Source organism: Lipophrys pholis (genome assembly GCF_963383615.2).
Source record: "Lipophrys pholis genome assembly, chromosome: 14".
NCBI lineage: Eukaryota > Metazoa > Chordata > Actinopteri > Blenniiformes > Blenniidae > Lipophrys > Lipophrys pholis.
The window spans coordinates 12734414-12747833 of record NC_137633.1 but is presented as its reverse complement, the minus strand read 5'-3'; the positions used below and the strand labels follow the sequence as shown (position 1 = coordinate 12747833).

Here is a 13420-nt window from a genome sequence, read left to right as displayed (position 1 = left end):
TTCAATTATTGACTTTGTGTTGTGTCATTAAAGTTCTTCAGTGTAATCTTCCCTTTGGCAAAACCAATATTATGGAGAATATAACTCTGACACTTGGAAATGTTTCCCGTCTCCACAGGTGGAGAGCCTTCAAGCTGTTGTTAGAGATAAAACCGACGAGCATGCCTCTCTGCTTGCGGCCAACCAGCAAGCCCAGCGCGATCTCGACGAGCGGAATGAGGAGATAGACAAGTTAGCTGGGCGTATCAGGGAGTTGGAGCAAGCCTTGCTCAGCAGTGCAGAGAGCAATAGATGTGTCAGTCAACTTGAACAAGAGCTGCACAGAGCAAAGTTGAGAGAACAGGAGCTCACACAAGTAAGAACCTCTTTGAGTTTCGGTAACATGTCAGTGTGCACACTTCTGATTTTCTCTCAAGCCGTCACTTATCCTCTCTCGGTCAGGATAAGCAGGCGCTGGAGCAGCAGCAGCTGTCCAATCGGCTTCAGATCTCAGCCCTGCAGTCCAAAGTGGATGAGACGAGACACTGTTACCACGACAATGCCCGTGACCCCACCCAAGAGCTCAGGGATGCTGTGGACGCTGCTCAGCAAAGTCTTCAGAACAAAGAACAAGAGGTCAGTGTTTAAGAAGAGATTGTGCTTGAAGATGAACACCTTTGACTGCAGTGCCACCTTTTGGGAGAAGTATGAAAATCCAGATTTGCTTTTTTTTTCTTTTAATTATTCTGACTGCACTGCCACCCCTCCACTTATTGAATAAAGACTTAACGCCATCAGTTTCCCGTAATTGTATCTTCAGCAATGTTTTTATTACATTTCAGGTCGATGTCTTGGTTGGCCAACTGGAAAACGTGCAGAGCAACTTGAGCATCAAAGAGGTGGAGCTCAAACACCTCACACTGCAGCTGGAGCTTCTAACAAATAAAAACGCAGAGCATGTTAGTGAGCTTCAAGAGCAGATTGCAGCCCTGAAGGTGAGACCCACTTTCTTGGCTCAAAATGTGTAATAGACGGTGTATTTAATCCTTTTTCACATTATTTAATATGCACCTAATCATGAGATTTGTAACAATGCCATATAAAGCGGTTGAAGGCAATTTCAAATTAGCTGTGATTATTTGCCGTTTTCGGTTATAAAAGTATAAAGGTCAAATTACCTTGAGACCTTTTCCTTAGCAGCTGTCTTTTGGGGCTGTTTTTGTACTTTCCATCCCTTCATTTTAGTCTTCAGTACTTTGAATTGATCTTCACTTTCTCAGTTTAGTAACACTAACATTATTTGGTATGCACATCTTTTCTTGCAGGACAATGTGTCTGTCCTCACTGTACTTAAGGAGGACAAAGAAGTACAGAAGGTGACGGAGGAAACTGAGGACGAGACCCTCCCCTCAGCACTTCTTCAGGAGAAAAACCAAGAAATTGACCACCTAAGCTGTGAAATCCAAAGGCTGGAACAAGAGCTGGAGAATGGCAGGAACAACAGTGTGGGTGTGAAGGCATGTATCCAACACTTTGGCAGATGGAGTGTGCATGTACAAGATGAAACTAATTTCTTTACAGAAAGGTATTAATTTACTCTTTATCTGACACAAGGCTTTGGAAGCTGAGCTCGAGGATCTTCGCTCTAAGGTGGAACATCTCCAATCTGAAGTGACGCGAGTGCGCCAGGACAAACAGGAAGAGGTGGAGCGCCTTCACGAGGTCATCAGTACACTGCAGGCAGAATTGGCCACGTCGGGCCCCAACCTGTACGAAGTCAGTGACTCTCAGGATGGAGACAGCATCAATCCTTCACCTGCTCCCAGCCCTGAGCCCCACCACTGTGCTGACCAGGAGCAGGAGAGGAGGGCCGGGCCCAATAGCCTGAAGCACGAGCTCAGTCTGACTCACACCTCCTCCTTCTCCTCCTCTCGTTCTCTTCGGTCTCATCTCAAAGCCCTCCAGAGTCAGCTGGAGACTGCCGTGGCCGAAAAAGAGGGGCTGGAAAGATTACTGCTCACCCAGGAGGAAGAGTACAGAGGCCACGGTCAGGAGTTTGAAAAGAGAGTGAAAGCCATGAGAGAAAAATCTGAGGAACTCCAAGGTCTGCTCATCCTTAAGGAGGCTGAGCTGGAGGGGGTCAAATCCCAGGTAGAAGATGAGGTGACGATGAGGAAACAGTCAGAGGAAGAGATAGCGAGTTTAAAGGTCAAGGCTAAGGAGAGTAGTACCCTGAATGAGCAGAAAAATCAGCTGAACTCTCTGGTTTTGGAACTGCAGAAGAAAGAACAGGACAGAGTGAGAGAGGTTGAGACGCTCCGAACAAAAGAACATGAAATGAAAATGGAAATCGAGGTAATTCGAGAAACGAGTCTCACTCTGGAGCGACAAGTCCAGGAGGTGCGTGCAGAGGTGGTGGACATGGAGGAACTTGTTTCTGTCGAACGGACAAAGGTTAAAACGCTTGAGACTGTGAAGGGGGAGCTTTCCGCTGAAGGAGAGGCTTTCAGAAGGAGGGAGGCTCGTCTCCAAGAGGAAATTGAAAAGCTAAGACAAGAGTCAACTTCAATGAAAGCCCTGATTCAGGACCTGACAATAAAGCTGAATGAAAAGGAAACCAGCCAAGAAGAGGCTCAAAAGGAAGTGTTGGTGAGTCTAAATGTTTGTTTTTAGTATAAATTTGTTTCTTTTGGCTCCCATCCAAAATATCAAATGTCAGCGTTTTATTTTTTAGGCTGTAACTGCATTTTCAGAAAAGATTCATCTCTATCACTTTAACAATCACAAATGTATAAACATTGTATGACAGTTTTCCGCTATTCATTGTTTTTTGAATTGCACTTTTACCTTTATATAAAAGATGTAGGTAAAACTGTTAAAATAATTTTTTTTTAATCATCATTTTAAATACTTAGCAACTAAAATCAGTTTGAAAAAGTCAAACATTGCTGCTATAATATATTGTATTTACATGTCTTACTGCCCCTAAAAGCCTCGGGTTCTGGTGTTTCTGCCTTTTTTCTTTGCGGGGAGCTGTTGGTGGCTGCAGGCTGAACCACATCTGGTTATAGTTAGGGGGCGTCGCTGTAATGACGTGTTCCAGCAGTCAGACAGCAGAATCTTACTCACGCAGAGGAAGTGGCATTAAAATGAGGAAGGAGGAGGAAAATTTGTTTTAGACTGTCGTTCTAAAGTTTTGTTGCACTTTATTTTTCGGGGGGAGTTTCTGCCTTTGAAGGATGTGGTAAGAAGGTGCTGTTTTTTGGGGGGAGGGGGTTAAGTAGAGCATGGAGGTTGTAGCGTACTGGTTGGGCTGCAGCTTTACATTCTGTAGAACTTTGTTTTAACTCGTCCGCAGCTGCTTTTGGGAAATGCAATGGGAATGCACTGCTGTAATTCTTGAGAGTATATGGAAAGGTTTACATATGTATAAGCTGTAAGCAACGTGTACTACATATGTAATTTTGATGTTGTTGTATTGCAAAGAAATCACTTGATTCAAGTTATTAAAGTCCTCTTGTTTACAAAGTGCAGTTGTGATTACACTTGCTAATACTGTGGTTGTTACCCTTTCTGTCAGACCCACGCGGAGGTGACCCTTGCTAAAGCCGACGCTGCCTTGAGGGAGAAAGAGGCAGAAATCAGCAGGCTGACGGCAGAACAAGAGGGTCTGAGTGCCGAGCTGACTGCAGTGCAACAGGGGCTGAGCACCAGCGGAGAAAGAGCAGAAAAACTGCAGGAAGAAGGACGGGTATGATCATCGGAGCAGAATATTAGCTTTGTGAAGTTGTAAGATAATCTGCTGCGCCTGAAGTGCTTTCAGGGTGACAGATGGATTTTTTTTGTTGTCACTCGTTTGTGCCAGACCAAAGACCTGGCGCTTGTCAACTTGGAAACGGACAACCAGCGACTGAAGGCAGAGCTTCGAAGGCTTCAAGACCACCTGGCTGTGCAGGAGGAGGAACTAGCTTATCAACAAAGACAACTACAGCAGCCCCGACAACGGTGGCACCAACAGGACACACACTCTCACCTTCAGGAATACCCACAGAAGGGTATGTACTGAATGACTCTGTACTCCGAATCTCTGCTGGCATATAGATTGTTGATGTTATGTAGAGTCCTCTTATCAGCAGCTCGGATGTAAAAGAATGTGAATCTTTCCTTCTCTGTTGGTAGAGAGAGGGGAGGGTCTGGCTTGGGGCCAATTCAAACATCAATTCTAAAATATACCGTATACAAAAGGCTTGAGTGGTTTTGTTTCAACAAAACAAGTCATTTGCAGATAACATACTGAGATACGTAAGCTTATGACTTAGACTAACCAATTTGTGTGATATTGATCATCTATTTTAAAGTCAATGAGGATGCAACCAACACGTTTTATCTTTTTTCACCATCAGATATTCCTCAAAGAGCTTTTGAGAATGTTGTGGCTGTCTCCCGCGATGAAGTCTCCCTGAGCTCTCCGGAGATTTTGAGGAGGCTCGAAACCTCCGAGGACAGACTCCCAGAGCGGTTCCACACCTCCATTCTCGGTTCTCGTCTGTCTGAGCTCAGTGTGCTGAATAGCACCGGCCTAGACCTTCACCAGGTCAAAACTTCTCCCAGGGCAGTAATGGAGCCTTCATATTCTAGAACCATCACTCCAGATCCAGCCACACAGAGTACACACTCTCCAGTCTCTGTGTCCATCTCTGATAACTTCTCTGTGATCGACTCACTGGACACTGACAAAGTATGTAGTTCACACTTTTTATAGATGCTATATTATTAACATCCGTAATGTGTCTCAAGCTTCCGGCCTTAAATTTTCTTTCATCTCTGCAAATGTTTATTTTAGATGCGAGAATTGGAAGGACTTAACGACCTAACAGCACCCCCATCTCCACTTGGCTCCACTTCTTCCTTGTCACCAGCAGAATGGGCTAGTGATGGATATGGGAGCAGTGAGTGTTGACATCCATATGACTGCTTCTATCTAAATATGTTCAGTAATCCAAGTCTCAAACTCCCCCCAAAAAAGTTGAATTGGTTTAAAGTTGGTTGTAATACGGAAATTCACTTGCAGTAAATCTTTTGTTTCCCTGTGGCTCAGATGTCAGTTCAGAGTTGGGTGCAAGATTGAGAGTGGAGCTGGAGCACACTGAAAGACTGGATGCCCAGTTCATTGAGTATCTACGTTGTAGAGGAATGAATCCCACAGCGAACACGGACAGTGCTGCAGGCAGCATGAGCTACAGCGATGACCTTTTGTCACCAGAGCTTCAGGTAGACTTCACATAAAACTGACTGCCTTTTATTTTGTCCATCAGTGAGCTTAAATCTTACTTGGTCCCTTCATCTTCTAACAGGAGTTGCTAAAGAAAGTGTATCAAGAGAGCTGCAGAATCCTCACTCTGTCCCAGCGTCGTGTACCTCCCTCATCCCAACAACGGGTTGCAGACTTGAAAACCTTTGCATTGAGTCAGTCGCAGCATCGTTCTGAAGACTGCTCTGTTCCACTGGACCACCAGGATAAATCTTCATCTCATCCCCCCATGAGCTGGCAGCAGGAGAAGCGAGCACTGCAGGAGACGGTGATCGCTCTCAGAGAGCTGCTCTGTCGAATGGCACAGAGTCACACACAAGTGAGTTTCCAGAAAATACCTTTCAAGACGATAAGCATTAAACGGAATGTTCTTTCAGATCATTCAAGATTATGTTTACCCAATCTAATAGATATGGCCTTTTAACCTTTTTTTTTTATTTGAGTTTAAAACGATGAGAAAAACTGAACTTCATCCATTCACTTATGGTTTAGTTGGCTTGAAGGTGTCTTCATGACATTCTTTATTTTCAGAGCGACAACAGAGGTCATGATAACTGGCACAGAGTGTCACAGACTGATGGACAAGTCGAATCCCAGCTGCGAACAGAGCTGCAGGAGAGCCAAAAACAACTCAAATGTGCTCACGATACTCAGCAGGAGCAGAAGAATAAGATGTTGTCACTCAGGTATATTGCATTGCTCGACAATGTATATAACTCACGAAAAAAGCCCTTTCTCTGTAACGGCATGGCTGCATTTGAATTTCTATAAGTAAATGTTCCCATAATCCCACATGACTCACCAGTGCAACACCTTAATGAATGATGTGCCTGGCTTGTTCTCACCCAAGTACAACATCCAATATAACGAGACTGAAAATGAGGTTTAGTATTGATTGTGGTGTTCTTCAGGCTCACTGTGGACAAGTGTGAAGAAGCTTTGAGGAGAGAACAAGCCAGAGTCCAGGAGCTTCAACAAGAACTGGAGCAGGAGCGAGCTTTGAGTCTCTGTAAAGACAGAGAAGACGAGGAAAGAAGAGAGGTAAGACAATGACTTAAAGACTTACTCTCTTTTTAATGTTTATGTGTCTGTATATGCTCAATTATTTACCCCTATAGATTTACTATGCGTCTGTTTAAAGATCCGTAGTATAACCTATTTAACCTTGAAATATAACTCCTCTCCCTTTTCAGGCTGTACACGTGTCCTCTGAGAAGCAGAAGGTAGAGGTCATGTCTCTGAAGGGTCAAGTGGAGCAGGAGAAAGTGGCCTACAGCAATCTGAAACAAGAGCTGCAGATTGAACAGTCTCGAAGCGTGTTGCTGGAGAAACGCCTAGATGACACCCATAAGGAGCTCGAAGGTGAACAGCAGCGTTATGCCCACCTGCAAGAGCTCAGCTTGCAAGACAAAACCCGTCTTGAATGTCTCCTGAATGAAGTGGAATCTCGATCGGCCGATGTTCACGCCAAGCTTGCAGATGCTCGCAGGAAGCTCGATGCAGAGAGGAACCGTTTCTCCAGGCAGGTGGACGAGCTCAGCCGCAGACACGAAGCTGATGCTGGCAGAGATGCAAAGTTCATTTCAGACTTGCGCTCCCAGCTGGAGCAGGAGCGACGGCAGGGAGAGGACCTGGCTGCTGTGACAGACAAGCTGAGGGCTGAGCTCATGCAGAGCAGAAGGAAATGGGAAGAAGAGGAACGCACAAGGAGGTCTGAGTTCCAGAGAGAGCAGGAGGCCGCCACCAGGCATCGCGTTGCTGCGGAGACTTTGAAGGATCAGAAACGGGAAGCAAACCGTGCACTAGAGGTGGAGCGAGAGCAGTCTCGACGCCAAGGGGTGGAACTCGCAGAGCTGAAGGAGAGACTCCGATTACTGAAGGACAAAGAGAGGGACAGGGAAGAGCAGTGGGAGAGAGAGAAAAGAAAGGGGAGGCAAGAGCAGATGGAAAGGGAGAGACGACAGGAAAGAACCAATAATAAACTGGTAAGACTTAATCGACACAAATGTTTTTGCTATGCTCGCCCCCTGTAATATATTTATTTTAGACAACTGTAAGATAGTTTTGGATGCACACACAGACCCCTGATTTATATGCCTTTTTGACTTCAGTGCGAGTTGGAGTTGTTGAGGCAGCAGGACCAGCGGCGCATGCAGGAGCTGCAGCAAACTCTTGCAGAGCTTGAGCGAGATGAGAGGGAGATGGCTGCACAGAGGCTGTCGGAATGGAAGAGCGGGCAGCCGCACAAAGCTGCATCCTCTCCGCTTCTCATCCAGCCTGACTGCACCCTGTCCAGCAGCCCTCAGCAGCAGCAGGTACTTGAAGGATTTGTCACTGTGGTGGCTCAAAATTTGTGATGATGCCCCTTGTTTAATGAGATAAATGCACTGTGAAATGTCTTCTTCACCATAGAAGCCATCCACTTCATCGTCCAACATGTTGGAGACCTTGGTGAAGAAGAACTCCGAGTTGACGGAGCGTGTGACGTCACTGAGACAGGAGAGAGCCTCATTCAAACTTAAACTCACCGGCTTGGAGCGACAACTGCGGCACACTGAGAACGAACTCGCCAAGGTCACCTCGGAAACAGAAAATAGACCCGCCGCTGATGTGATGAGCAACAGCAAGGTCAGTAAGGAGCACATACACATGATGAATGATTTATGTAGTAGTCATATTAGTTGTTTGTGCACCAGCTTTCCATGCCATTTAGAACCTGTGTATGGCAAGGTGAATTTATTAAAATGGCAAATTTCAGCGAAAAGGCAATTCAAACTGCCTTACATCGTGAAACATCAACATTGTTTTCTTTTTCCTATTTTATCTTGCATGTTCTACATTTGTCAGAACAAAAAGCATTCTGAAAAAGTTTGGGATTGGATTAAAAATAGGGTAGCGTATAACAAGAAACAACTCGGTTTAAAAGAACTCATAGTTGTGTACCATTTTGCAGCTGCAGCGTTTGTATGAGCGCTACCTGCGTGCTGAGAGCTTCAGGAAAGCTCTGGTGTACCAGAAGCGTTACCTGCTGCTGCTGTTGGGAGGATTCCAGGAATGCGAGCAGGCCACGCTGTGTCTCATTGCTCGAATGGGGGCGCGACCGTCACCCCTTCCCTCGTCCCAGCGCCGACCCCTCGGACGTTTCAGGGCTGTGGTTCGAGTTGTCATCGCAGTGTCGAGGTATGAACTATGACGATGATGAATTCATTCTACTGCCGAGCAGTTTTGACCACAGAAGCTTCAAAAGCTTCAGAAACGGAACAAGGAGAAGTCAGAGAATTAGAACTGCTAATTTAATGGAAATGAACAAAAATATTTTCAACTTTAAACTGAACTTCTGTTTCAGCATGTCTGCATTTGTCTCTAAAAGCACTAAAAGCTGCTCATGTGCACGTGTGCTTGTCGTGAAACACTGGCGGACATGTTGCACATTCATGTGGTCCTTTCAGAAGCTAACAGAGTATGCGAAAGGCTTTGTTGTCCGTGTGTGGTTTAGAATTTGAACAAAATGCATCTCTGAAATTTTCTTTGTTCTAATTGCAGGATGAGATTCCTGACGAGGAAATGGCAAAAAGCAATCAGGAGAGTTTCATTAACCGGATCTGTCAATGGACATGCTCCAGGTCAGCTCTGTGGACATAATGTTTATTAGCAGAAGGTCACTGTGTACATGTGAACGGTGGGTTTTTAATTAATTTTCATACGACAGGGCACAAACCAGAGGTTTTAAGGCCACAGCAGCAGCCAAGATCAAATCTTGAGTCCCCACAGAGCAGAGACGGCGTCGCCGTCCACAGAGAGACCGTCTCAGCTCTCATACCTCCCAGCAAATCTCCCTTCAGATTGCACAACAGGTTTGTGCTCCCTGTTCAAAACATTTCTTTTAAAATAAATCATTCCATATTAAAGATTGGCGAATGGAATTGTGTTACTTTAATTGGCTGCAGGTCTTTAGCCAGTATGGCTGCAGCTTCGAGTGCATGCGCTCAGGATCCCGAGCGATCACTGACAGAATACATCCATCATCTAGAGAAAGTCCAGCAGCGTCTGGGCGGAGCGCTACAAGGTGAGTGCCGTTCAGGATGACTTAAGAGACACTGTCTTGTATAGTGCACTCAACTCAATTCCTGGTGTTTCACGAGATGCATGCTCAGCGTTGTGTTTACTGGTTCAGATAGGAACTTTCCACTAGTCTGTGTTTTTTTTTTTAACATTCTTCTTACAAAGCAAATATTGTGGTGATGGTGTCCAGCACTTCAAGATGTAGGATTTGAGCTCACACTGCAGTATTATCACACACAGCTTACTGGTTTCTGAGCACATGAACCTGAATGCTGCAGGGATGACGTGCTATTTTAGACTGTATAAAGTCACTTTACAAAAAGCCACTCAAGAGTTTTTACTGCTTGAATACAAAAGTCCATTTAAAACTCTTTCATGTCAATAATCCCTGTGTGAAAGTTTGAGCTCTAACGTGTAATAGCCGAAAAATTAAACCTCCAACTCTGCAGTTGAATGAGCAAATCACCGCTTGTCATTTTTAATTTCAGCCCCCTTTTACAAACGTTATGAGCCATTGGTCTGTCATGTGGGGCGAGCCTTCCCTGGGGGTAGCTTGGATAACGCTTGGATTTTTAATTTTTGAAAATAAAACTCAATACCCCATGCTTTGAAAACCTGCTGCATATTTAACGTTATGAATTTGATACAAACTGAAAAGTCTGTAAAGTTTGGGTTTCCTCTGATTGGACGGCAAACTGAGGGTCAATTAATGTCTGACAGCCTCTGTAGTTTCACTCAGGCTTTTGTCCCCAAATACTTGATTCAAAAAACATAAAAACGTCACTACCATAAGTTGTGTATTTATTGGATGTTACGAAATAAAAGCAGTGAATTGGCACAGACTGTGCAACCTTCTGAAATCAGGATGACGGAAGTGGACGTTTTATGCGTCCAGGTTTGAGGACTCCATTCCTGCAGCACACTGGGAGATGGTACAGTCCACTGGGGTTACAGGTGCATCTCAAACGATTAGAATGCAATAGAAAAGTTCATTGTGTTGCCATAACTTATTCAAAAAGGGGTACTTCCTTATATTTTAAATGTTTTGCACATTAGGTGAAATGGTACAAGATATTTTGTTTTCTACTGTAAAGTCTTAACAAGAACACAGTATTTCAAAACATAAATTTTCATTAGGGGCCACAATTATCACAAGTAAGCTTGTATCAATTGATAAAATATTATATTTCTACAGTTATATTGTAAATGTAGAAATAACTTGCAAAATACTTCATGTTCCATGATATTCTATTCTTTTTAGATGCACCTGTTTTATCTTATACTGACATCCGACTACACGTCAGCCAAGTAAACAAACCAAAGTAGAAGAGCTTCAAGTGCTCTTGTCTTACAAAGGCAGTTTCTTATGAATATGAAAAACGTTCATATTCACTGATGTTGGCAAGAATCTGGCTCCAATAATCTGACTCAGTATTTTGTCTACGATCCAGCTGAGTAGTTTGGTCTCCGTATTAAACACAAGTCCCACTAAGTCACTATTTTTCATTTTATCACAAAACAGAATCAGATTTTTTTGGTTTGGGTGATCTGTTGCATTGTGGGACTGTGTCTGGCAAAAAGCAACAAGCCCTGTGTGCTCCATCATCTCCCAACCTAGAGAGGGAGTCTCATTTAGCCCCGCCCCCTAACGAGGAAAGGAGGATACGACCAACCTGTTCCCCTGACATGATTGGGTATCGGCAACGCTGGCTGCAGGAAAATGGGACGTGGCTGTACCTGAGCTGCTTGTCGCCCCTTTACCTGTACGGCACAGGTGAGTGTGAGCGTAGCACGCTCACTCCACCAACAATAAAGCAGCATGGTGTACCGTCACTGCTCTCAGCGGCCGTTACAGGTGATGACCCTCTGGTCTGGAGTGTGCATGTGCTGCAGGTTTGATTGACACGTTGATCGTTAACTATCAATACCGATTACGTGCAAGGCCGCCAAATATATACTATATTCCTCTCAAATCGATCAGTTTAAGTCGTCTTCTCAGCTGAAACGTGGCTGCTATGCTACATCGAGCCCGAGCCACTGCTGTGGATTAAAAACGGTCAAATCAACAAAATCCTGCAGAACATCAACACCTCATGACCCGAGTGTAATTGCTTTTTTTTTTTTTAACACGAGCATTTCACATGGCTCTTTTGTTTCCTCTTACTTCTGCCTTTTAATTGAGCCTAATTCCAATTTTCTTATATTTTATGGTTTGCTGTATTTATACTGTTCACATCTTGCAAACATGTTTTTTCCCTTCCTCTCAATTTTATGACCAACGTGTTTCACTACTTTTAAGCTACTTGGAGAGAAATATCACTACAATTTCCCTGCCAGTGGATTCCTTAAAATAAATAAATAAAAATCCTTTTTTCTTATCGTTGGCTTTAAAAAGATAACATAACTGTATTTTGATTATTTCATGGCATTCTGTGACTTTTAGTAAGTTTTATTATATTGGCTGGTTAAACATTTTTGAACTATTGGTCTTGTTTGTAAAAATGTTTAGATATTGTAAGTAGTAGCTTTATTTATTTGACATCCTTGTACATTAATTTCAGTGCCAATTAAGGTACATGATCTTTTAGAAAACAGACTAAAATTTAAAAGTATTTAATAATTTGTGCCATTTCCCTGGCATTTAAAAAAAAATAAATAAAATCCTCATGCAAATTTAAGTGACAGCAATAGTAGTGGTGTTTTTGTATTTGAAATTTATACGATCCAGAAATCATCCGGGTTTTTTTTTCCCTCTTTCTTACATGCTGCTTTTGTGTTTTGTGTCTCACCAGGTTCGTCTTCCCTCCAGCCCGACCCCAAGTAGTCCATACACTGAAAGCCTGAATGTCGCCCGCCTGCATTTCGTTATGAAATTGTCCATGCCTTATCCTCCATGTAGAAACGTGTCCAGATTTACACGTGCTTTGGAAAATTGATTACATGTCATTTTCTTTTTTTAAACACATAAGTTATTTTTTATACCTGTCATGTCATTTTTCTAATCCCTGTAACTCAGTATTTTGAAGGTCGCTCCTGAGATGCTGGAAGAACAAATGCTTTTGGTTATTTTAAATAGTACTGTTGTTATTTTTGCAATGTTTGTTTTCGATCTTTTTGTGCTATGTAAATAGTACACATTGTGTTCATTGTGTTTGTACAGATTTCAAACATCAATGTAATCAGTAGGTGTTTCATTGCACAAATGTGAATCATATGCATTTTTGTATGATCTGTTTCTACAAAGTCAATAAATATTTTAATTGCTTTTACTCGCCAGACTGGATTCATTTTGGGTCTCAATGTGCACACATGATGTCGATCCTGTACAGATGAAGTTCTTCTGACAATTAAATCTTGATTGTGTGGAATTCACTGAGAATGTGTGGGAACAAGTGTCATGTGGGCGTTATCTATTCAAACAAATCCTATAATGTAACAAGAATAATTTAGAGAATGATCAAATATAGCAGTCTGGGATATGAATAATCAAAACATGGTTCAAAGAAAATAACTACAGAGCTCAAATGCCACCACTTTAAAATTAAGACTTTGTTGTTACAACATGAGTATTGCATACCAAAACGTGAGCATTTTACCACTTTTTTGATTTTGTTTAATTTAGGGGAGGGGAAAGAACAATTCAGTTTCATGGTACATTTAAAAATGACGATTGATTGGCATTGTTTTATTGAGACTCAAGTTCTTGGTTATCCCAATTAAGAGTATATACTTTTTGAAATTTTCATCACAAAACATTGGCTCATAAAAACTGTTTGCTAAATATGCCATATTGATAGTTATTGAACGTCCCCGTCTTGACGCATATTCATTCAATATATAAGATAAAGTTATGGTAAGAGACAACCCATTGAGATGAAATTGAAGGGGAAATTACAGCATAATTAAGCAAAAAATATTTATGGAAATGAAACGTTTGAGTTAAGTCATATTTCGAGTGTCTGAAACTGAGATTGTAATGTTTTTCTATCTGTTTCTCAGCATTTCCCAGACTGCGAGCGATGGAGCAGCTCAGGTCGTACTTATGTAACGAGAATTGGTATTTGAGCG

At 42.8% G+C, this 13420-nt stretch overlaps 1 protein-coding gene across 1 annotated transcript in view; it reads left to right on the top strand.

Moving 5' to 3' along the window:
- Positions 1 to 12617, top strand: part of pcnt (pericentrin) — a 33322-nt gene extending 20705 nt beyond the window's left edge. The window contains exons 42-62 of the mRNA XM_080479941.1: positions 119 to 355; positions 442 to 615; positions 822 to 974; positions 1305 to 1496; positions 1594 to 2628; positions 3560 to 3730; positions 3845 to 4034; positions 4383 to 4717; positions 4823 to 4928; positions 5078 to 5250; positions 5334 to 5609; positions 5822 to 5976; positions 6202 to 6331; positions 6484 to 7275; positions 7402 to 7605; positions 7703 to 7918; positions 8244 to 8470; positions 8834 to 8913; positions 9000 to 9144; positions 9238 to 9356; positions 12145 to 12617. Of these exons, the coding sequence (XP_080336067.1) occupies positions 119 to 355; positions 442 to 615; positions 822 to 974; positions 1305 to 1496; positions 1594 to 2628; positions 3560 to 3730; positions 3845 to 4034; positions 4383 to 4717; positions 4823 to 4928; positions 5078 to 5250; positions 5334 to 5609; positions 5822 to 5976; positions 6202 to 6331; positions 6484 to 7275; positions 7402 to 7605; positions 7703 to 7918; positions 8244 to 8470; positions 8834 to 8913; positions 9000 to 9144; positions 9238 to 9356; positions 12145 to 12176 (5142 nt within the window). The 3' untranslated portion in view covers positions 12177 to 12617. The remainder of the gene's footprint in view (positions 1 to 118; positions 356 to 441; positions 616 to 821; positions 975 to 1304; positions 1497 to 1593; positions 2629 to 3559; positions 3731 to 3844; positions 4035 to 4382; positions 4718 to 4822; positions 4929 to 5077; positions 5251 to 5333; positions 5610 to 5821; positions 5977 to 6201; positions 6332 to 6483; positions 7276 to 7401; positions 7606 to 7702; positions 7919 to 8243; positions 8471 to 8833; positions 8914 to 8999; positions 9145 to 9237; positions 9357 to 12144) is intronic.
- The last annotated feature ends 803 nt before the right edge of the window (positions 12618 to 13420 follow it).